This window comes from Eschrichtius robustus, chromosome 18 (genome assembly GCF_028021215.1).
Source record: "Eschrichtius robustus isolate mEscRob2 chromosome 18, mEscRob2.pri, whole genome shotgun sequence".
Lineage (NCBI taxonomy): Eukaryota > Metazoa > Chordata > Mammalia > Artiodactyla > Eschrichtiidae > Eschrichtius > Eschrichtius robustus.
The window spans coordinates 25,508,101-25,533,316 of NC_090841.1; the positions used below are offsets into that span (position 1 = coordinate 25,508,101).

General features: G+C 37.6%; 1 protein-coding gene across 4 annotated transcripts in view; it reads left to right on the forward strand.

Annotated features, from left to right (window-relative positions):
* Positions 1–25,216, forward strand: part of VWA8 (von Willebrand factor A domain containing 8) — a 372,416-nt gene that overhangs the window by 119,537 nt on the left and 227,663 nt on the right. For all 4 annotated transcript variants that reach the window (XM_068526337.1, XM_068526340.1, XM_068526339.1 and 1 more), the window contains exons 15-17: positions 14,462–14,630; positions 17,177–17,254; positions 21,778–21,893. In XM_068526337.1, coding sequence (XP_068382438.1) covers positions 14,462–14,630; positions 17,177–17,254; positions 21,778–21,893 — 363 coding nt within the window. The remainder of the gene's footprint in view (positions 1–14,461; positions 14,631–17,176; positions 17,255–21,777; positions 21,894–25,216) is intronic.

Sequence of the window (25,216 nt, forward strand, 5' to 3'; positions counted from 1 at the left end):
GATTATCTGTCCATTGATGTAAGTAGGGTGTTAAAGTCCCTTACTATTATTGTATCATTGTCAATTTTTCCCTTTATGTCTGTTAATATTTGCTTTATATATTTAGGTGCTCCTATATTAGGTGCATATATGTTAACGAATGTTATATCCTCTTCTTGTATTGCTCCCTTTATCATTATATAATGCCCTTCTCTGCTTTTGTTATAGACTATGTTTTATTTTTTATTTTTTTTAGATAATTGTGCTCATAGGTGAGCTTGCGTTCTTTCTTAGTTTTTTTTTTTTTTTTTTTTTTTGCCATGCCAAGCAGCATACAGGAACTTAGTTCGCCAACCAGGGATTGAACCATGCCCCCTGCAGTGGAAGCATGGAGTCCTAACCACTGGACCACCAGGGAATTCCTAGACTGTTTTAAAGTCTACTTTGTCTGATATGAGTATTGCTACCCCAGCATTCTTGTCATTTCCATTTGCATGAAATATCTTTTTCTATCCCCTCACTTTCTTTGTTTTTTTTTTTAATTTTATGGGAGTATAGTTGCTTTACAATGTTGTGTTAATTTCTACTGTACAGCAAAGAGAATCAGTTATACATATAAATATATCCCTTCTTTTTTAGATTTCCTTCCTACTTAGGTCACCACAGAACATTGAGCAGAGTTCCCAGAGCTATACAGTAGGTTCTCATTAGTTATCTATTTTATACGTACTATCAATAGTGTATTTATGTCAATCCCAATCTCCCAGTTTATCCCACGCCCCCTTCCCCTGCTTGGCGTCCATATATTTGTTCTCTATGTCTGTGTCTCTATTTCTGCTTTGCCAATGAGATCATCTATACCATTTTTCTAGATTCCACATATATGCATTAATATACAATATTTGTTTTTCTCTTTCTGACTTACATCACTCTGTATGACATGCAAATCAAAACTACAATGAGGTATCACCTCACACCAGTCAGAATGGCCATCATCAAAACATCTACAAACAAGAAATGCTGGACAGGGTGTGGAGAAAAGGGAACCCTCTTGCACTGTTGGTGGGAATGTAAATTGATACAGCCACTATGGAGAATAGTATGGAGGTTCCTTAAAAAACTAAAAATAGAACTACCGTACGACCCAGCAATCCCACTACTGGGCATATACCCTGAAAAAACCACAATTCAAGAAGAGTCATGTACCACAATGTTCATTGCAGCTCTATTTACAATAGTCAGGACATGGAAGAAACCTAAGTGCCCATCAACAGATGATTGGATAAAGAAGATGGGGCACATATATACAATGGAATATTACTCAGCCATAAAAAGAAACAAAATTGAGTTATTTGTAGTGAGGTGGATGGACCTAGAGTCTGTGACACAGAGTGAAGTAAGTCAGAAAGAGAAAAATACTGTATGCTAACCCATATATATGGAATCTAAAAAAAATTTAAAAAAAGGTTATGAAGAACCTAGGGGCAGGACAGGAATAAAGATGCAGATGTGGAGAATGGACTTGAGGACTTGAGGACACAAGGAGGGGGAAGGGTAAGCTGGGACGAAGTGAGAGAGTGGTATGGAGTTATATACACTACCAAATGTAAAATAGATAGCTAGTGGGAAGCAGCCACATAGCACAGGGAGATCAGCTCAGTGCTTTGTGACCACCTAGAGGGGTGGGATAGGGAGGGTGGGAGGGAAACACATTTGGGAGGAGATATGGGGATATATGTATATGTGTAGCTGATTTACTTTGTTATAAAGCAGTAACTAACACACCATTGTAAAGCAATTATACTCCAATAAAGACGTTAAAAAAAAAACTACAATGAGGTATCACCTCACACCAGTCAGAATAGCCATCATTAAAAAATCTACAAACAATAAATGCTGGAGAGGGTGTGGAGAAAAGGGAACCATCTTGTACGGTTGGTGGGAATGTAAATTGATACAGCCACTATGGAGAACAGTATGGAGGTTCCTTAAAAAACTAAAAATAGAACTATCATATGACCCAGCAATCCCACTACTGGGCATATACCCATAGAAAACCATAATTCAAAAAGACACATGCACCCCAATGTTCATTGCAGCATTATTTACAATAGCCAGGACGTGGAACAACCTAAATGTCCATCCACAGAGGAATGGATAAAGGAGATGTGGTACATATATACAATGGAATATTACTTAGCCATAAAAAGGAATGAAATTGGGTCATTTGTAGAGACATGGATGGACCTAGAGATCATCCCCTCACTTTCAAGTCTGTATGTGTCTTTACCTCTGAAGTGGGTCTTTTGTAGGCAGCAAATAGATCCTTCTTGGGTTTTTTTGTTTTTTTAAAAAATCTAATCAGCCACTGGTGTCTTTTAAAGTGATTGTTGGTAGTTATGTACTTATTACCATTTTGTTACTTGTTTTCTGGTTATTTATATAGTTCTTCACTGTTCTTTTCTTCTTCTTTTAGTTTCTCACCTTGTGGTTTGATGATTTTCTTTAGTGGTATGCTTTTGTTTCTTTCTCTCTAGTTTTTGTGTATCTATTGTAGTTTTTGATTTGTGGTTACCATAGGCTTCATACATGTTGGCGTATATCTTCTGGTTTTAAACTGATAGTCAATAAAGTTTAAATACATTCTAAAAGATCTACATTTTTTAATTCCCCTCCTCTATGTTTCGTGTTTTGGATGTCATATTTTATATCTTCATGTTTGTCGCTTCACTGTTTATTGTAGTTATAATTGATTTTATAGTTTCTTGTCTTTTTTTTTAAAAATATCATATGTTTTCTTTTTTTTTATAAATTTATTTATTTATTTAATTTATTTTTGGCTGTGTTGGGTCTTCGTTTCTGTGCGAGGGTTTTCTCTAGTTGCGGCAAGCGGGGGCCACTCTTCATCACGGTGCACGGGCCTCTCACTATCGCAGCCTCTCTTTTTGCAGAGCACAGGCTCCAGATGCGCAGGCTCAGTAGTTGTGGCTCACTGGCCCAGTTGCTCCGTGGCATGTGGGATCTTCCCAGACCAGGGCTCGAACCCGTGTCCCCTGCATTGGCAGGCAGAATCTCAACCACTGCGCCACCAGGGAAGCCCGTTTTTTGTCTTTTAATCTTCATACTTGTTTATTTAAGTGATTGATCCACAGCCTTTACTATATATTTGCTTTTACTAGTGGGGCTTTTCCTTTCCTATAAATTCTTGCTTCTTGTTGCCTTTTCTTTTCCACCTACAGAAAATCCTTTACAGTTTCTTTTAGGGTTGGTTAGTACCGATGAACTGTTTTAGTTTTTGCTTGTCTTAGAAATTCTTTATCTCTCCTTCAATTCTAAATAATAATCTTGCTGGGTAGAGTATCCTAGGGTGTAGGTTTTGCCCTTTCAGTACTTTAAATATATCATGCCACTCTCTTCTTTTATTTTTTTAACATCTTTATTGAAGTATAATTGCTTTACAATGGTGTGTTAGTTTCTGCTTTATAACAAAGTGAATCAGCTATAAGTATACATATATCCCCATATCCCCTCCCTCTTGTGTGTCCCTCCCACCTCCCTATCCCACCCATCTAGGTGATCACAAAGCACTGAGCTGATCTTCCTGTGCTATGTGGCTACTTCCAACTAGCTATCGATTTTACATTTGGTAGTGTATATATGTCCATGCCACTCTCTCACTTCGTCCCAGCTTACCCTTCCCCCTCCTCATGTCCTCAAGTCCATTCTCTACATCTGCGTCTTTATTCCTGTCCTGCCCCTTGGTTCATCACAACCTTTTTTTTTTTAGATTCCATGTATATGTGTTAGCATACGGTATTTGTTTTTCTCTTTCTGACTTACTTCACTCTGTATGACAGACTCTAGGTCCATCCACCTCACTACAAATAACTCAGTTTCATTTCTTTTTATGGCTGAGTAATATTCCATTGTATATATGTGACACATCTTCTTTATCCATTCATCTGTCGATGGACACTTAGGTTGCTTCCATGTCCTGGCTATTGTAAATAGAGCTGCAATGAACATTGTGGTACATGACTCTTTTTGAATTATGGTTTTCTCAGGGTATATGCCCTGTAGTGGGATTGCTGCGTCATATGGTAGTTCTATTTTTAGTTTTTTAAGGAACCTCCATACTGTTCTCCATAGTGGCTGTATCAATTTTCATTCCCACCAACAGCGCAAGAGAGTTCCCTTTTCTCCACACCCTCTCCAGCATTTATTGTTTGTAGATTTTTTTGATGATGGCCTTTCTGACCGGTGTGAAGTGATACCTCATTGTAGTTTTGATTTGCATTTCTCTAATGATTAGTGATGTTGAGCATCCTTTCTTGTGTTTGTTGGCAATCTGTATATCTTCTTTGGAGAAATGTCTATACAGGTCTTCTGCCCATTTTTGGATTGGGTTGTTTGTTTTTTTGATATTGAGCTGAGTGAGCTGCTTGTAAATTTTGGAGATTAATCCTTTGTCAGTTGCTTCATTTGCAAATATTTTCTTCCATTCTGAGGGTTGTCTTTTTGTATTGGTTATGGTTTCCTTTGCTGTGCAAAAGTTTTTAAGTTTCATTGGGTCCCATTTGTTTATTTTTGTTTTTATTTCCATTTCTCTAGGGGGTGGGTCAAAAAGGATCTTGCTGTGATTTATATCTTAGAGTGTTCTGCCTATGTTTTCCTCTACGAGGTTAATAGTGTCTGGCCTTACATTTAGGTCTTTAATCCATTTTGAGTTTATTTTTGTGTATGTTGTTAAGGAGTGTTCTAATTTCATTCTTTTACATGTAGCTGTCCAGTTTTCCCAGCAGCACTTATTGAAGAGGCTGTCTTTTCTCCATTGTATATTCTTTCCTCCTTTATCAAAGATAAGGTGACCATTTGTGTGTGGGTTTATCTCTGAGCTTTCCATCCTGTTCCATTGATCTATAGTTCTGTTTTTGTGCCAGTGCCATACTGTCTTGATTACTGTAGCTTTGTAGTATAGTCTGAAGTGAGGGAGCATGATTCCTCCAGCTCCGTTTTTCTTTCTCAAGATTGCTTTGGCTATTCGGGGTCTTTTGTGTTTCCATACAAATTGTGCAATTTTTTGTTCTAGTCCTGTGAAAAATGCCTGTGGTAGTTTGATAGGGATTGCATTGAATCTGTAGATTGCTTTAGATAGTATAGTCATTTTCACAATGTTGATTCTTCCAATCCAAGAACATGGTATATCACTCCATCTGTTTGTGTCATCTTTGATTTCTTTCATCAGTGTCATAGTTTTCTGAGTACAGGTCTTTTGTCTCCTTAGGTAGGTTTATTCCTAGGTATTTTATTCTTTTTGTTGCAATGGTAAATGGGAGTGTTTCCTTAATTTCTCCTTCAGATTTTTCATCAGTAGTGTATAATAATGCAAGACATTTCTGTGCATTAATTTTGTATCCTGCTGCTTTACCAAATTCATTGATTAACTGTAGTAGTTTTCTGGTAGCATCCCTAGGATTCTCTATGTATAGTATCATGTCATCTGTAAACAGTGGCAGCTTTACTTCTTGTTTTCTGATTTGGATTCCTTTTATTTCTTTTCCTTCTCTGATTGCTGTGGCTAAAACTTCCAAAACTATGTTGAATGATAGTGGTGAGAGTGGCCAACCTTGTCTTGTTCCTGATCTTAGAGGAAATGGTTTCAGTTTTTCACCATTGAGAATGATGTTGGCTGTGGGATTGTCATGTATGGCCTTTATTATGTTGAGGTTTCTGCCCAGACAGGATGGGGTTAAAGGAGCAGCTGATTAGGGTGTTCTGGCTCACTCAGGCCCGGGGGAGGGAGGGGTATGGAATGCAGGGCAAGCCTGCGGTGGCAGAGGCCAGCGTGAGGTTGAAACAGCCTGAGGCACCATGCGTTCTCCCGGGGAAGTTGTCCCTGGATCACAGGACCCTGCAGTGGCGGGCTGCACAGGTTCCCAGGCGGGGAGGTGTGGATAGTGACCTGTGCTTGCACACAGGCTTCTTGGTTGCTGCAGCAGCAGCATTAGGTCTCAGGCCCGTCTCTGGTGTCTGCGCTGATAGCCATGGCGGCGCCCGTCTCTGGAGCTCGTTTAGGCGGTGCTCTGAATCTCCTCTTCTCCCGCACCCCGAAACAATGGTCTCTTGCCTCTTAGGCAGGTGCAGACTTTTTCCCGGACTCCTTCCCTGCTTCCTGTGGCGCACTAGCCCCCTTCAGTCTGTGTTCACGCAGCCAACCTCAGTCCTCTCCCTGGGATCTTACCTCTGAAGCCTGAGCCTCAGCTCCCAGCCCCCACCCGTCCCGGCGGGTGAGCAGACAAGCCTCTCGGGATGGTGAGTGCTGGTCGGCACTGATCCTCTGTGCGGGAATCTCTCCGCTTTGCCCTCCGCACCCCTGTTGCTGCGCTCTCCTCCGTGGCTCCGAAGCTTCCCCCCTTTGCCACCCACAGTCTCCGCTGGCGAAGGGGCTTCCTAGTGGGTGGAAACCTTTCCTCCTTCACAGCTCCCTCCCACTGGTGCAGGTCCCATCCCTATTCTTTTGTCTCTGTTTTTTCTTTTTTCTTTTGCCCTACCCAGGTACGTGGGGAGTTTCTTGCCTTTTGGGAGGTCTGAGGTCTTCTGCCAGCATTCAGTAGGTGTTCTGTAGGAGTTGTTCCACATGTAGATGTATTTCTGATGTAATTGTGGGGAAGGAGGTGATCTCCAAGTCTTACTCCTCTGCCATCTTGAGGGTCTCTCCCGCCACTCCCTTCTTGTCTGCAAAGTTTCTACAGAAAAATCACGTGATAGCCTTACAGGGGTTCCCTTATATGTGACTCTTTTTCTCTTGCTGAGTTACAATTCTGTCTTTAACTTTTGGCATTTTAATTATGATATGTCTGGATTTGAGTCTTTTGGGGTTCATCTTGTTTGGGACTCTCTGGGCTTCCTATACCTGGATGTCTGTTTCCTTCTTCAGGTTCAGGAATTTTTCAGCCATAATTTTATCAAATACATTTTTGACACTTTTCTCTCTCTTCTTCTTCTGGGTCGCCTATAATATGAATATTAGTATAGTTGATGTTGTCCAAGAGGTCCCTTAAACTATTCTTATTTAAATTTTTTTTTTCTTTTTGCTTCTCTGATTGGGTGATTTCCATTATTCTGTCTTTAAGATCACTTATGCATTCTTCTGTATCACGGAGTCTGCCATTAATTCCTTCTAGTGTATTTTTCATTTCAGTTATTGCATTCTTCAGCTCTGACTGGTTCTTTTCTATATTTTCTAATTCCTTACTAAAATTATTACTGTGTTCATCTATTCTTTTGCTTAGTTCGGTTAGCATTCTTATTGCTAATGCTTTGAACTCTTTATCTGGTAAATTTTAAATTTGTGGTTCATTAGTTGTTTTTTCAGGTTTTTTTCCTTATTCTTTCACTTGGTACAAATTCCTCTTTCTTCTCATTTTACTTAACTTTCTCTGTCACTATGAAATTAGGTAAAACAGTTACCTATCCCATTCTTGAAGGGGTGCCCTTGTGTGGGAGCATCCCTATGCAGTTCTCAGTGGATTTGGTGGGAGAGGTGACTATGAAGTGAGCGTGGGTCACATCTTTTCCTAGGCTGTGCTGGCAGCCATCACCTTTTTAGGTGATGGGGCTGGAGATGGAGGGGCTAGAGCCAGAGCCAGGTGTGGCCCAGGACTTCTCCTATTCTATGTGGCTGTCAGTGCCCTACTGGAGTCAGGGTTGGGTCCCAAGTTGCTGGAGCAGAAGCCCTGAGGGTCTGGTCTGAGCTCGTTCCATTCCCTCTAAGTGTGCTCCCTCCCCCACTCCCAGCAACAGCATCTTTGCCCTAGAGAGGAGCAGCGCTGGAGCAAGAGGGCGCAGAGCATACACTTGGCTTGGCCTGGGATGTGGGCTGGGGAGGTCCCAGCACACCAGTCAGATCTTTAGACTGCTCCTGATTTGGCACCTCCACGAACACCAATAGTGGCCACCCTCACCCCAGTCAGATGTTGTGCTGGATCTGAGCCAGCTCCATCCCCCGCAGCTAAGCACTCTGCTCTGCAAAGGCAGGCTTCTCCCTAGTGTGGAGCTAGAGCTAGAGGGGCTGGAGCGGGTGCTTAGTGCTGGCTGGGATGGGCTCTGGGCTGGTCTCTGGAAACCAACTAGAACCCCAGGCAGTTTCAATCTGCTTCCTCCACCTTGTTTCCGGGAGTAAGCAAGTGAGTTTGCCTTCTTCACAAGCAGAGTCTAGGTTTCTTAGAGCCCTCCTGTAAGTCCCACTGGTTTGCAAGCCAGCTAGGTGGACTTGTCTTCCCGGAGTCAGACCCCAGGACTGAGGTGCCTAATATATGTTTCGAACTGCTCACTCCCCAGGGAGGATCTCTGAGCCTGTGTAATCCCCCTCCTCTTCTGTGTCCCCTCTCAGGGGCATAGGTCCCAACCTGATCGCTTCTCTTCCCTTCCTACCCAACTCTGTGTGGATCTTTCCCTTGGTGGTACAAGAGTCTTTCTGCCAGTCTCCAGTTTGTTTTTAGTGAGAATTGCTCCACCTGTAGATGTATTTTTGATGTGTTTGTGGGGGAGGTGATCTCAGCTTCCTCCTACTCTGCCACCTTGATCTCCTCTCCCCAACCTTATTTTTTGTGTATCACTTTTTCGTCCCAGACATTTCCTCTGTTGTCTAAATCTCGTCTTGGCACATCAGGTATTCTATCAATTTCATCTTCTGTCAATTTCATCTTTCTCCACGGTATGTTCTCACTAACCCTAATCTGGATTTGTTGCTCTCCATGAGTGTAGCGTACATGTCACCCTAGATCTCTCTCCACTACCAGTCCCCCATTTCCTCTGGTCTCTCTTTCCGCAATTTTCATCAGTTAGATGTTGAACCTCCTGGACTGAACTTCTTTTTTCTCTTACGTTCTGTCAATTTGTCAGGACTTTATTGACTTTTCAGAGGTGAGATGTCTAAAAATGGATTCTCCTCTCTGTCTGAAATATCTGTCCCAGTTGAAAGCCTAATTGCTTTCCTTATCAGCACTCCCCCTTTTTTTAACCTGAGAAACACTATTTTCTTATGATGGTAAACAGTTTTTCTCTATTTTATTGTTATACACAGTCATATTACAGAATCTGCCTCATTCCGATGATGTGGATTGTTAGTAAATTTCTTTACCTTTTCCTGGTTAACCTTGCTTTAATTTTGTTGCCCATTTTTGTCTTTCTGAGAATAAATATGTGCTCTTTTAGGGTTGAAAAGGTTAGATTCTTCCTTTAAACCACTTGACTATGTCTTTCAAGGCTGTGTTCATTGGGTAGAGAGCAGGCAGCTTGACTAAAAGGACATAGCATAGCATAAAAAGTGGGAAATTTGTACCCTGTGAGAAAATTAATTTTTTTCATGAGTTGTTCTTATAAGTTATACGACCCATTACCTAGCTGAGTTGATCCTGTATTGTGTCCATATCTAATATGTCACTCGTGGCATTAGTATTTGAAGTATAAATTAGAAACTCATAACCCAAGTCTTCTATCCTTTTATTCTGTACCTAAGCACAGAACTGAAGTTCAGCAAAGTGATTATTATTTGTCTTCGTCTTTAAGTAAACTCAGCTATTAATGCTTTGTTTCTTTGTGGGGAATTTTGAGATAGAAAAAAGGTCAAAGGTAGAATGAAAGGAAATCAGATTTAAGCTTCTTTGCCTCTAGACCCAGTTTGATAAATTTAGATACCTTTTGGCTTTCAGATAGGAACACTTTTCATATTTGTTTTTGGCAGGAATCCTGTAGCTACAAGTAAGATCAACAAAAGAAAAACTTTAAATTCTTGCAAAAAGAATTTTGGGGTATCTCACATGTTCAAAGGAAGAGAAAGGATGCACTTGGGCCTCAGGAAATAACTGGAACCTAGGACTTTAATGTTGTCCAGACTCTGTTTTGCTCTATACTTTATCTCTTTGTTTTGGGTGTCACAATACCTGATACATAGTAGGTCACTTAGTAAATGTTTTTGAAAAATGAATAAATCTTAACCTAGAATAAATTCTAGAAAACTCAAGGTAAAGTAATTCTGTTAATCCAGTTGTAGATAACTTTCTGAGCTAGCAATGTTTCCTTTTATGAATCTACTAATTAGGAATACTTTGGCTTTTAATGACAAATCTGATAACATGGTGTCTCATAATTAACATCTACTAGCAGTGAGCTTCCAAGCCTTTCAGCTTCATAGTATGAAACCCAGTTTCTATACAATTATATTTGACTCCTTTGCTTACCTTCATTGGGGTCTAATCCTTCACCAAGATCATATACCTTGATCGTTTCCTTAGTATTCTTTGCAGGTAATGACATAGCTAATGTTCCCTTAGAAATAGCTTAAGAAATGTTAGAGACTTTCCTTCTTCTGTTGCAAGATGCCAGGAATACTGTGGACGTGGTCGTTAGAAATAACATGATGGCCACGCACACCAGACACCATGCCTGCATTTCTCACAGGAAATAAGGACTGAAATAGAACTACTTCCTTTGATGAGAAAACTGCTTTGGGGAAAGGGGGAGTACAATACTATAGGCTGCTAAATGTGTCCCTTCCTGCTGTTGGTCAGAGCCTAGATGAGGGGGGTGAGAGTTTCTGTGAATTACTAATAGTTTATTTTACCAAAAATAAGGCTTCTGGTTACCTCAGGGAAGAAATAAAGATTAGGGGCCTAGTCTCAGTTGTCATTATACATGCTCTAATGTTTTTGCATTTTTATTGAATATTTTTGTTGATTGTGATTAAACATTGAAGACAGTTTATAATCTCCCAGTTTTTATTAATCAGTTGTGAACTGTAAGTGGACATTGGGCACAATCCTCAATCCGTTACATTCCCTGGACCCTTTTACTCTTACTCATGTTTGACGATAGTTAGGATTTGAGCATTCGAGGTAGGTACTCTCCTACCTCCCCCAGAAACCTCAGGATCTCTTTGCTAGAACATTTGGCTGTATAAATTTTTAACAAAATTCAAGGTAGATCTAGGATTTTATGCCCAAGTCTTTGTGTTTGATTTCAAAACAAAGCGTTGTATGCAAATTCTGATTTTGAAAAATAATCCTAAACATTTTTATGGTCAAGGAAAAGTTCTAAACTCTGTACCTTTGAAGGATCTCATTACTTATTATTGTGTGTATTGCTTATGTCTTTTTATATACAAATGTATCACATATTTGATGCAAGAACGAACCTTCTCTCAAAAATTCATTCAAGACCAGATTTAGACTAGCTGCTCTGCTTTTGAATGGGAAACCATTATTCTCAGTTCTTATCACTTATCTTTGTTTTGTCCTTGCCACCAAAGGTCTTCAAAAATTTTCTTGCAGTGGTGGTTATTAACAACAGCAATACATTTATCTGTCTATCTACCTATCTATCTATCCATCCATCTATCTATCTCTCATCTATCATCACACTAGACACTGTGTGGTATAAAGATGTGTTAGGTGTGTCCATGCAGTTTGCTACATTGCAAAAAAGGAGAAATATGGACTGTGTACAGGACTGCATAACCTCCAGATTCTGAGTTGGAACATTAGTATTATAGTGTGGAAGGCCAGTTACAAAATCCTCTTCCAGTTCATGATTAATATCTTTATAAAAACCTTCTATATTGTTATTTCAAGTTCCTTAATAAACGCATTTGACAAAAATGTAGCATGTAATTTCCTTCAAAGATAGAAATTTATTGAATTTTTTGTTTTATTAAAGCTCTGTTGAGGTATAATTGACATATTAAAAACTGCATATTTCAAGTATACGGTTTGATAATTTTTGGCTTTTTTATACACCTATGAAACCATCACCACAATCAATATAATGACTACATCTATGATCCCCAAAATGTCCTTGGTCCCCTTTGTAATCCCTCTCTCCCCTTCTCACCCTCTTCTACCCCTAGGAATCTGCTTCCTGTTATTCTATATAACTTGTATTTTCTAGAGATTTATATAAATGGAATCACACACTATTACTCTTTTGGATCTGCCTTCTTTCACTCAACATAATTATTTTGAGATATTCCATGTTGTTATGTATATCAATAATTCATTCCTTTTTATTGCTGAGAGGCATTGGAAAGTACTTTACTCTCTAAAAACTTATGCCCCCAAACAAACATATTGACCGCAATATTTTAATTTTTTAAGTCCTTGTAAAAGATCTTTTGCTTTAAAATTTTTTAATCTTTATGAAATAATATCTGTTTATCTGAAGTTAATCCATATCTTTAGTTTCATTTGTTATTTGTTGTTAAATTCTAGTAAAATTGAAGTTAACCCTTGATTTTAAATTTTCATAGTGCATATTTCCTAATTCTCAGTTATTTACCACTGCTTCAGCCTTTGTGTTACCCACCAGTATGTCAGATCACCTGAAAGTACATGGCTGATCCTCAGGAATACTCTGCTCTCTAACTTTCAGGCTTGGAGAACCTAACTTCATCAGGAAATGACTTTCCATATGACCTTTTTATATGTAAGGAAGCCTTTGCGGAGATCCTAACAAACAAAAAGATCCCTCTCATCCTGTTATTCAGTAGTTTGATGGCTGTTTTTATTGTCAGCATACACTTCTCTGCCTGTCACATCAGCTGTCTCACAAACTGCCCCCTTTAATTTTATCCAACTCATTTGGGTACCCTGCTAGAGTCAGTACCAGAAAGCAAGCCACAGACAATGCATGTCATAAGCAATAACCATCCCCCTATATTAGTTAAAACCACCTAGCTTGCTTTCATGTTAATGGTTCTTCTAGGCCTGAATTTACAGCTCAGCTATGGTACCTCTTCCTGACCTATTGGTTTAAGGTGTAAATTGGACTTCCTCTTTTGGCTTGCTTATTGAATTTTGGCTTTGTTTATTCCCTAATTTAGTATCCCTCACTGTCTTGAGTAAAAAATTACATTTGCAGCTTTAATTTTGAACAAAGCACAAATAAGCAAGCTCTGTCTCTGCCACCTTCTTTTGTCCCAGCTAGGAGAGAGGAGGATCAAGGATGAATCCAACATCTGTTGCTGGGCCATGAAGCAGACTTTTCTGGATTATAGCAAATCACTTAGCAGAAGTGGAAAATGGAATAACCTTTCCTTTTAGCTTTCAGATCATAGAATTTTCTCTGTCCAGGTTCTGTTAGGTGACTGTCTAATTACTAGCAATCATGAGTGACCGTGTTATCCTCAGGACTTTCAGGCATTATCTGTGTTGTTATCCTTTCCTCTTTTCCTAGAACAACTCCTTTGAACAGATCATCCCCATGCCATGCTTGGGAAAAAGAAGTCTTTTTTTTTTTTTTCCTACCTAGAGAAATGAAATGGTATTTGGTAGCTTTTAGGAATTCATCCAGACTTTTCATATGACCATTTCTAAAAATTGCTTTTCCCTGACTTACAAATTATGCTGTCGCCCCCTAAAAGTACAGATCATGCAGTCAGGGACTCAGTGGACCTACCTTTTCTATTGGGAGGACTTTTTCTTATCTGAAATCTTCAGAGTATTTATTTGATTCTCTCTACACATGTCCTATCTCCTGATGTTCTCACTGCCCAGTCACATAACTTGAGTTCTACCACAATAGTTAATGGCAATGAAGAAATGCCATTTAGGTCCCTTTATTTTTGTTTTTCTGAAGATCTTCGCAAGTGTTTGAGTTTCATCTCTCCTTTCTCAGCAAGGATGATATAACCCTCAAAAGGTCTATTTGCACTGCAATTTTGAAAATTGATAAGAACTGAGGATATTACTCATGATTAGATCATGATAAACGGTTTCTAGCTCCTTCTTCAAAAACTACTCAAGTCATTTCACAAAACATGGGAAGTCTTACTTTATTCCTCTGTGTGTCCTAGAATATTTACATCCTCAGATTCCCTAGCAGAGATTTATCAAAGAGATTACTTTAAAAATCATATGGTTTCCTATAAAATGACAAAAGAGTGAATTATGTAGAAGTTCACTTTTCTCTACCTTTTTAAGACCTAAGTATTCTTATTGCCAATCCAAAGTTTAATTTTAATCCAATCCCTTATGCTGCTTAAATTGTCTATATTATAAAAAGCCTTCTTATCCTGAATCATACTTCTTGGTATTTCTATGGTTGACGTAGAGTGGGTTCCTTGCAAGACAGGAGATTTTGAATAAAGACAGTGGACCTATGAAATAAATATGGACTGTTTGGGGTTATGTTTCAAGGGACTATGGAGAAAATTTATCGTAGGTGTAACAACATATCCAAAACGGTGGTTTGTACCAGGGATGGAGTTTCATCAGTGGATGTGGTACATCATAAATATTAATGGTTGGTGATTCTTCTTTTGTTTTAATCTTAGGTTTTTAGAATGTCCCGACTTGTTTTTTCAAAGCTTGTTCTTTGGATAATAGCTTTAACTGTAGTACAGCCTTATTATTGCCTAGGCTTTAGCTACCATGACCTAATTTCTAACATAAAAGGTTATGTTTTGAAAAAATTTTTTTCCTTTTAGATCGATTTTTCCTGTCCACCCCTCCTTCAGAATCATCGCCTTAGCAGAACCCCCTGTTACTGGAAGCACGGCACAGCAGTGGCTGGGACCAGAATTCTTAACCATGTTCTTTTTCCATTACATGAAACCACTTGTCAAAAGTGAAGAAATGCAAGTGATTAAGGAAATGGTAAGAGTGAGGCCAGCTCTAGCCTGTTGCCTTCAGCTGTTCTCTTTTTAAGGTCTTTGTGACACCTGCTTGAGCAGAGTTGGATATTTTGGGCTTTTTCTCACTGTTAATTTCCAGATTTCCTCATAAAATGGTTCTCAGATGTCAACATTTTTCAAAATCATCTGGAGGGCTTGTTAAATGACAGATTGCCGAGTCGGTGGTTCTGGGATGGAACATGAGAATTTGCACTTCTGAAGTTCTCAGGGGATGCTGACAGCTGCTGGTCTGGGGACCACACTTTGAGAACCATGAATGTAGGCTATCTCTCCGTTTCCCTCATGTGGAAGCAGTTTGGGGATTCCTTTTCCTTTTATATTCAGCCGAAGGTGACTAAATTTTAAGTTCCTACTATTAGGAGAGGCCAAATATATTTTAGTTCCTTAGATTTTGTAGAAAATACTAAGTAGTCCTGGTCCCCTCGGGATTGTAATATATCCTATACTTAACTGATAAGTTGTCTAGTGGCTTGTAGTGTATGTAAACTATTAATGCAGTGTCTGCCTTAACCAAGCACTTGTTTAGCACTTTTGGAGTTCTAGAACTGCAGTATTCAGTGTAGTAGCACTAGCCACATTAAATCAAATTCAAAAATTCATTTTCTCAGTCTTATTTCAAGTGGCCGATAGCATAGATAAAGAACATTGCCAACATCATAGAGAGTTCTATTGGACAGTACTATTCTAGATCACTAATAATTAACTTTTTACATAAATGCACTCATCCCCTTTGAAATACCAGAATGAATTAATTAATTTTAGGTCTTATGAGCATGGTTGTGGATAAGGGCATAGGCTTTAAAGTCAAATAGCTTGCCTTTAAATGTCAAATCCACTACTGATTAGCTTCTAGAACGTGGGTAAATTACTCAACCAGGCTCTTCATCTGAAGATGGGGATGATACTACTTCTTACATCACAGGATTGATTTAAAGAATAAATGAGTATGTACTGAATAGAGCTTCAAATTTTAAAAGTTCCAATTACTTAAATGCCCGAAGAAACCCTGAGCAGTTTGTTTCTGAAATAGTCACATGATACCAGTCATTGTTGTAACAACTCCTGCTCTTTTTAAATTAAAATTTTAAACTCGTTATTATTTATGTAAAAATTTCTTATTATTCAATACAAATACATATTTAATTAGTTTAAAATTGGTGTACTTAAAAGCAATCAGTGTATGTTTTGGGGCAACTGTTCTTCAGAGTTCATTGATAAATAGATCATGCCCCTCAGGTATGTGGTTGGTTTTTATTTATTTATTTATTTTATTGAAGTATAGTTGATTTACAATGTTGTGTTAATTTCTACTGTACAGCAAAGTGATTCAGTAATGCATATGTATACATTCTTTTTTGTATTCTTTTCCATTATGGTTTATCACAGGATGTTGAATATAATTCCCTGTGCTATACAGTATTGTTGTTTATCCATTCTCTGTATAATAGTTTGCATCTGCTAATCCCAAACTCCCAATCCATCCTTTCCCCACCCCCCAGGTATGTGGTTTTAAAGTCCTTGAAAAAATGCACAGCTTGAGCATCCGCCCTTTATACAAGGATACCTTACATCTCTTAGTAGGCATAGATATAAGATTACTACTAAATGAAGGAGTTTGGTTTCAGTAAGAAAAGTGCCTAAATTAGAGTTGAAGCTAACAAAAAAGGATATAATATATGAAAAGTTTCTTATGGGTACACTCTATGCCAGTTTTTAATTGGTTAGAGGCTCCTTTCAGTTTTGTCCTGGTGATGGAATTGTAAATGAAGAGTGGCCTGGTTTTGATTACCTGATTCTTTTTCTTTTTTTAATTGAAGTATAGTTGATTTACAATATTGTGTTAATTACTGCTGTACAGCAAGGTACTCAGTTATACATATATATATATATATATATATATATATATATATATATACATTCTTTTTCATTATGGTTTATCACAGGATATTGAATATAGTTCCCTGTGCTATATAGAAGGACCTTGTTGTTTATCCATTCTATATATGCCAGTTTGCACCTGCTAATCCCAAACTCCCAATCCATCCCTTTCCTACCCTTCTCCCCTTTGGCAAGTCTATTCTCTATGTCTGTGATTCTGTTTCTGTTTCATAGATAGGTTCATTTGTGTCATATTTTAGATTCCACATATAAGTGATCTCATACAGTATTTGTCTTTCTCTTTCTGACTTACTTCGTTTAGTATGGTAATCTCTAGTTGCATCCATGTTGCTGCAAACGGCATTATTTCATTCTTTTTGTGGCTGAGGAGTATTCATTTGTATATATGTACCACATCGTTTTTACCTGATTCTTAAAGAGAAAGCAGAGGCAGAAGTGTTTCCTGAGAAGATGAATAAGCAAATTTATCCACGGGTTAAACATGATACCTATAATCAGAGATTTCAAAAAATGTAATTCTCATATTGTTTGATAAGTAGCCATAATTTCTGGTTGATTTTTCATATATCCCAATTTATTCTTTCTTTCCTTAATTCTCTTATAAAATAGGTCCCAAATATGCCTCAGGAAGCTTTGGACAAATTGTTATCATTTACACACAAACTCAGAGAGACACAGGATCCAACAGTAAGTCTGGGTTATTTTCCATAGGATTTTCTGTTGTTGACATGCTGCTGCTTTATATTCTTAGAGTTCAGTGCTTTGAAATCTTTTTTTTTTTTTTTTTTTTTTAAAGGGCCATAGAGATAGAGTGTGCCAAGCTTCCCATGCTTATCTGATCACGGCACCCTTTTTTTTTTTAAACAACAGCTCCTGTTTATTCTTTTATTCTTTTTATGTATTTATTTTATTTATGGCTGTGTTGGGTCTTCGTTTCTGTGCGAGGGCTTTCTCTAGTTGCAGCAAGTGGGGACCACTCTTCATCGCGGTGCACGGGCCTCTCACCATCGCGGCCTCTCTTGTTGCGGAGCACAAGCTCCAGACGCACAGGCTCAGTAATTGTGGCTCACGGGCCCAGTTGCTCCGTGGCATGTGGGATCTTCCCAGACCAGGGCTCGAACCCGTGTCCCCTGCATTGGCAGGCAGATTCTCAACCACTGCGCCACCAGGGAAGCCCTGAAATCTATTTTTTAAGCTGATATATTTATCCCTTATGCTATGCTTTCTTCTATGTATGTATCTTAAGCTCCTCATGGCTGGTGTCATAGTAAACAACTTTTAACTTTAGGGGAGTACTTGGGTATTCCAGGAGGTTTGGGTCTACTTCTCTGTCCCCTGTGCTGAGCAATCTCATGTATTCTTATGGCTTCAAGTATCACCTCTGTGTTAATGCCTACAACTTTATCTTCAGCTTCTAACTTCTTCTTCCTCATTGATTCTCTATTTCGGATTGTATTTACATTTTGGGATGTTATAGGGGCAGGAAACTTTTACCTTCTTTTGTTCTAGGTCCTTTGGCTAACCTAATAATTAAATTGACATGAGACAGTTTAATAGGAGAAAAACAACAAATTTAATTTTGTACATGCAGAAGCCCCATAAAAATCTGAAACCCAAAAAAGTGACCAAAGCAGGTAGCTTTTATACCTTTTAGTCAGAGAAACAATAAAATTCTGAAGAATTGACAACACAAAGAAGTTTGGGCTTGGGGTAGTAATTAAGTGAAGAAGAAACAAGGTTTGTTTATATAGCCTTCTCAGTCCTAAATTTCCTATTTCTGGTGATAAGGATGCTTTCTACCCTCCTGGTACAGGGACGGTATCTTTTTCATGGGAGATTCATTTCCTGCTTTCAGGGGGACAAAGGAGGGTCAGAGCGTCCTTGCACCAGCTATTTCCCACCCTGGTGCCTGGCACATCCTAGAAAATTAACAAATGTTTGAGGAGTGCATGAATAAATTAATTAATTTGTTATTAATTTATAAATAGATTTCCCTGGAGTTTTCTCTCCCAGAGAACATTACATTTTCATAAAAGAAATAATTCTTTAAGAGGAAAAATAGAACATTTATTTTTAATAATTTTCGAAAAGACCTTTCATATTTTTAAGCTGAATTACTATTATTAATCATGTTAATCCAAAAAAAACCCTTGAGGTGTGCTCTTAAACTGAATAACCATGGTAACTAAGGGAATGTGCTCACATCCTCACCCTTTTTTTGCAAGATAAAACTGCAGTTAGAAATTTGATATTATAAGTGTTAAGTACATTAGGATTTTTAAATTAAAAGTACGTTCTCAATTTTCAGTTGGTAATAACGTGAGAACAGAAATAGCCAAACCCTTTACTCAACACGTAAGTGGCTCAACCTAAACTTCTTTCTGATTTAGTCCTGGATGTTATTGCAAAGCATTTTGGTATTATCAACTGATGTGGTATTTTTTAAACTCATAAGAAGTCCTTACTGATCACTGGAATGAAATATGAAGCCTGAATTCAGTGTCATGTTTGGAATTAGATTAGAATTTTGTAACCTGGAAAGTTACTGTATGGTTTAATAGGACTCTTGTCATAAGAATCTTCTGCTTGGAGTCATTTGTCATACATTTTCCATGATTAAAATAGGAATTTTTCATGGTCTCAAATATTAAGATGAGAATTGCTAAGTCATATTTAACTTCTAATACTTTCGATCATAGTGGCTGAAACAATCTTATCCTTAATTCTTCCTACTTTCTCACATCCGTCCTTCTTTCTCATATCCATCAGTTGCCAAGTCCTTTGAAACATTTGTTTGATCCCTTCTCCCCCTTCTTATTGCCAGTAACCTTACTGTAGGACTTTATCTCTTTGTAAGTAGGTGACTGAAGTAGCTTTCTGATTCCTGTCTCAGTTTTCTCTGTCCTTCAACTACTTTGCATATTCCTGCCAGGTTAGTCTTTCTAAAATCACGTTACTAAGTCCTATTGCCCTTAGAAGAAGGGCCAAACTCCTCAAAATGTGATTTACGGGTCTTTGATATTAGGGAGCAAGCTTTCCAGCAGGACCCTCTAGTAAAGCTGGGCTGGTTTCCTCACATTCTGCTTGTATTTCTGTTCCTGTCGCGTTCATGCCTTTGTTCATAGCATTTCTGCTACCCATTTGAACATTTTAAGCCCTTATAGCAGTTTTGTCACGTGCTCCACTTATTTTTGCATTAAATTATATGCTATTTTGAATTGCAATTTATGCTTTCTTATATTTAAGTATTGTCTCCACGTCTAGAATGCAAATTTGTTGAAGAAGTCTGAATCAAATGTTTTGCTTATGAGTTCTTTGTAACTTAGAATGTGTTTTTTAATAGAAAAAAGGATATGTCATAAATGGTGGTCATGCTCCTAATCTAGTCCCCAAAGGAGTGTTTGACCCATGTTGTAACTGAAATACAATGCTAATAACAGCAGACCAACATCTCATGGAGCTGTGAAATACACGAGGAAGGAGAAACCAATTCACTTTCTGCTTCCTTGCGATGTACAGAGATGGGCTTAAGCGAAGTGTTAAAAGGAACAAACAACGTAGTGTAGTTTTGGCATCCTCCTACCATCCATTCTGAATCCTTGGTTAGTTTAATAGAGTCTCCTTCTCCGTTTCCTCTGGTGCTCAGGGCCACTTTATTGCCCTTGTCAGACTCTGTGACATTTCACCCTGGTCTCTTCTGTGCCTCCCCACCACCACCACCAGTGGACCAGTTTACTTCAAAAGTTCTCCTCTTCTCTTGATTTTCAGTGAAAACCACGATCTTCTAATGCTGCTGATCTTAGTTAGACATTAGGCCAGTAATAATCTGATGCATTAGATTCCTACTAATGTGTAGGTCCCATTCCCTTCCTCTGTCAGATTTTTTTCATTTTGAAGAGGCTGACTTTGAATAATAATTGCTGGACTTCCCTGGTGGCGCAGTGGTTAAGAATCCGCCTGCCAATGCAGGAGACATGGGTTCAATCCCTGGTCTGGGAAGATCCCACATGCTGTGGAGCAACTAAGCCCACAAGCCACAACTACTGAGCCCACGCACCACCACTACTGAAGCCCGCGTGCCCTAGAGCCTGCGTGCCGCAACTAGTGAGCCCATGCACCAAAATTACTGAAGCTTGAGTGCTCTAGGGCCCGCCTGCTGCAACTACTGAGCCCATGTGCACCAACTAGAGCCTGTGTGCCTAGAGTCTGTGCTGCGCAACAAGAGAAGCTGCTGCAGTGAGAAGCCCTTTGACTGCAACGAAAACCCAACGCAGCCAAAAAAAAAAAAAAAAAATTGCTGCCATTTGTTGAGCACCCATATGTGTCCAACATCTGCTAAATGCTTTAGAATAATTTTCTAATTTACTCCTCATAACACCTTAAAAGGGAAGGCATTATTATTGCCATTTTAAAGATGAGGAAACTGGGGCTTCAAGAGATTAAGACACTTACCAGAATCACACAGCTAATAAATGGAAGACTGATTTGTCTGACTCCAAAGCTTATAAACTTTACTATTACATTATTCTGCCTGCTAAGATAATTTCAAATTCAAGTCAACAAATATTCATTGGTACTTACCATGTCCTGAGTTCTATACTAGCAGCTCTATTAATGGGATTTGGGGAAGAGTAAGAACACAAAGGAAAATTATTCTGACAGTGTCAGAGAAGGATTCCAAACTGTAAGCTGCCCCCCAAGTGAAAACTGGTTGACACCTCTATGATCAGAAGCCTAAATTGTCCACAACTCCTTTTTTCTATTTCAGAAGTCATAGATTTACTTAAAACTGTAAGCATTTTCTGGCCATCTTAACAGTTTGGCTTTGTGTAAGCAGGAAAAAAAAAATGAACAGATGGTTAATTGTACATAACGGCTATTTGTAAGTCAGGTTCCATCTGTACAATGTAACATCTTACCTCCATCCAGCCTCCTCCCCCCCCCAGAAAAACATGTATACACAGTACTTTAATTGAATTTAATTAATACATAGTTTTTATGGAATTTTAAAAAAAAATGTCTTTAAGGATGTTTTAAGTGTAAATTGGTTTCTGTTTATTTATTTTATTTGTAGTTCATTAACAGTACATATTTCTTTTAAGTTTGGCCTTGTCCTTAGGAATAATGAATTCTGCTATGATACCCATCCGAAGGGACTTTTCAGCAAGTTGAAACAAGACTCTTAACAGCCTGTCTTTGCCTTTTGGTAGGCACAGTCATTGGCAGCATCCCTTTCTACCAGACAGCTGTTGAGGATTTCTCGTCGGCTGTCACAGTACCCTAACGAACATCTTCACAGTGCTGTCACTAAAGCCTGTCTTTCCAGGTAACCATATTCTCCTTTCTCACTGAATTCAACTTTCTGGGTCTTTGCTACAACAGTAACATAAGTTTCACAGTCTGTACTCGCAGGTCTGGGAAAAGTATCAGCCTGAATATGTAGCTATTTCAGCCTTGTGTATAAGGTAACATGTATTACCTTACTTAGGCATAGTAATAAATTAGAGATTTTTATAGATGAGAAAACTAAGTCACTTTCTCAAACCAGACAGTAGTAAACAAGTAAAAGGAGGTTTGGTATTTGAATGCTGGCTCATGTGTCTTCTGAGTGAGTGCTCTTAAGCACTTAGCACCTCCCAAATTTGCACTGGAACCTTCCATGCTTGGTAGTACTGTCCTGTTGCCCAAATTTGACAAAACTAACATCTTTTCAGTCTACACTAATATTTTTCATACTTGTTTGGAAATTATTAATAAAACATCAGCTTATGTAATTTCCTTACAGAATCATACTTGCATGAAACTATTTTAAAAGAATAATAAGAAAAGATTAATAGCAGTGTCCGATAGATCTGGAGATTTCTTTTAGACTCTTTTCATATGATCTGGTAATTATTTTTATGGTGGTTTTAACTGTTGTCCATTCATTCCTTGATATATTAAAGGAATTAAAAGAGAATCTATATCCAGCTTAGGAGGATCTCTAACTGCCCTCTATAAGTTTTCAGCTTAGTGGACAATTTTTCTTGTAGTTAAAGTAAGCTCCTTATGTTGCAACTTGAATTTGTTCTGTGGTGAAATGAGGCTAAAATGAGGTTTGCTTCCAGTGTCTTTGGGGTAATTCTTTGAATAACTAATAATTATGAGAAATAATAAAGTTGATTCTCCTTTTCTTTTAAGTAGATTAATATTAGACTTCCAAATGAAAATTAGAAAAAAAAATGCTTCAGTTGCCTATTTTTTAGGGTCATGAACTGAAGAAATTATTGGGTTGCCCAAAAAGTTCGTTCTTTTTGGACAACCCAATATATACAGAAAGATAGATTCATTATCTACCCAGGTTTCCTTAGTCAGAACTTGGTTATTGATGTGTATTAATAGAAGTAAATAGTCAATGCCACGTGATATAAACAGCTTCAGAGCCTAAGGGAAAATAATACTTTGGAAGGAATGAAATAATCATACACAAAGCATTCTAGAGACCGTTCTAGAGAGCAAATAGTGAAGACAAAACAATTCACTTTGAGTCTAGTGTAATCTTGATACCTAAACCAGACAAGAATAATGTATGAAAGGAAAATTGTAAATCAAATTCATGGACTGTGTACAAAAATCCTAAATGAAATCCAATTGTAGCTAAATATATATATATCATATCTATTTATATGATATATATATAATTTATTTATATATATAAATAAATTATGAGCAATTTGGAGTTATCTCAAGAATGTGAAGGTTTACTATTCTTTTTTAAAATTCACCATATTAACATATTACTGAGAAAAATATCATTTTAATAAATCAGTAAAGAAGGATTGGATAAAACTCAACAGCCAAACTTAAAAACAAGCCAAAGCAAAAATAAACAAAAAATATTCTTAGTTAACCATGAATGGATGGGAAATTCTTTAATCTGATAAAGGGTATCTACTAAAACTTTATAGCAGACATTCTTATGGTAAAATACTTGGCTTATTCCCTTAAGAGTTAGGAACAAAACAAGAATGTCACCTTTCTATACTTTTAGATTGGCTAAAGATTATATGATTGGCTACATAAAAAATTCAAAAGAAGCTACATATAAACTACATATTAGAACAAATAAAATATAATGAGATTACTTATGCACCCAAGTCAGTGCTACTCCTATATATTCCAGCAAAAATCAATAAGGAAGTCTAATTTTTAAAAATAATACCATTCAAAATAATAATAGAAAGCTTTGAGCATCTAAGAATAAATCTAATGAGTGACATATAATGCTTTTATGGAGAAAAACGTAAATCTTTATTCAAAGCTGTAAAAGATAGCTGTGGGAAATGGGAAACTATACTATGTTCATGAAAGGGAAGATTAAGTATTGTCAGGCTGTTTGTTTCCCTGCAAGTTGATATGTAGATATAATTTGGTCAAATACAACCAAGGTTATATTGAATTGGACAAACTGATCTCGAAATTAATATAAAGGGCCAACAATATCCAAAGAAATTTTGAGGAAGATTTAAGTGGTGTGCTTTCTCCATCAGATATCAAGATCCATTATAAAGTTATATTTATTTTAAGTGTGGTATCGGTGCTAGAAAAGACAAATAGACCATTAGAATAGGCTACAGAGCCCTGAAACAGACCCACATATTTCTGGGAACTTAGTATATGTTAGAGGTAGCATTATGAATTAGTGTGGGAATGGATGGACTTGTCAATAAATGGTTAAAAATAAAAAATATCCACTTTATTCCCATACGAAAAAGTAAAATCCAGATATATGACAAGAACACTGTAAGCCACTCTGCAAGTTATAAGCCACAAACTAAGAGATGTTTCACAAGATTTCTAATCTCAAAAAGATTGCTATTCAGGAACTATAAAGTATACACATTAATGAGATAAAAGCATCACCCCTAAATGGCAAAAGGATTAATAGATGTGCAGGAAAAGTTAATTCAGATAACCAACAAACATTTGAAAAGATGCTCAACTTACTACTGATCAGGGAAAATGACATTTAAAACAATTATCAGCTATCATTTTATACTTTTACAATTTTTACCTGTAAAAATAGCATTTTCCATGAGCAGAAGGAAATGGAATTTCATGACTGCTGTTGGGATGGAAGTCTTGTCAGTTTGGGGGTGATCTTACAGTAACTTTATGCCTTAATATATTAATACTCTATGAATTGACGATTCTACTTCTTGATAATCACCTTAGAGATAGATTTACATGTATGTATAAGGAAGCATGTAGAAGAATGTTCATTGCATCATTGTTTGTAAGAATGAAAAATAGGAAACAACGTATCAGTCCATCAGTAGGGAATGAATATATAAACTGACATATTCATATAATGAGGTACTATACAGCAGTTAAAATGAAGTAGATCTACATGTATCAACAGGTATGGATCATGACAACTTAACATCAAGTCAAGAGTTTGAAAGAGGAGATTTTGTATATGATGCTATTTATATAAAAGTTTACATATAATAAAAGTGCAATATAGTTTTTGCTCACACATATGCAGCAAAATAAAAATATGGACAAGAAAGGTATACACCAATTTCAGAGTAAGAGTTAGCTTCAGGGGTAGAGGGAGATGAATAGAATACTTAGTATACTGTAATTTTCTGTATGCTTGAAGTAGTT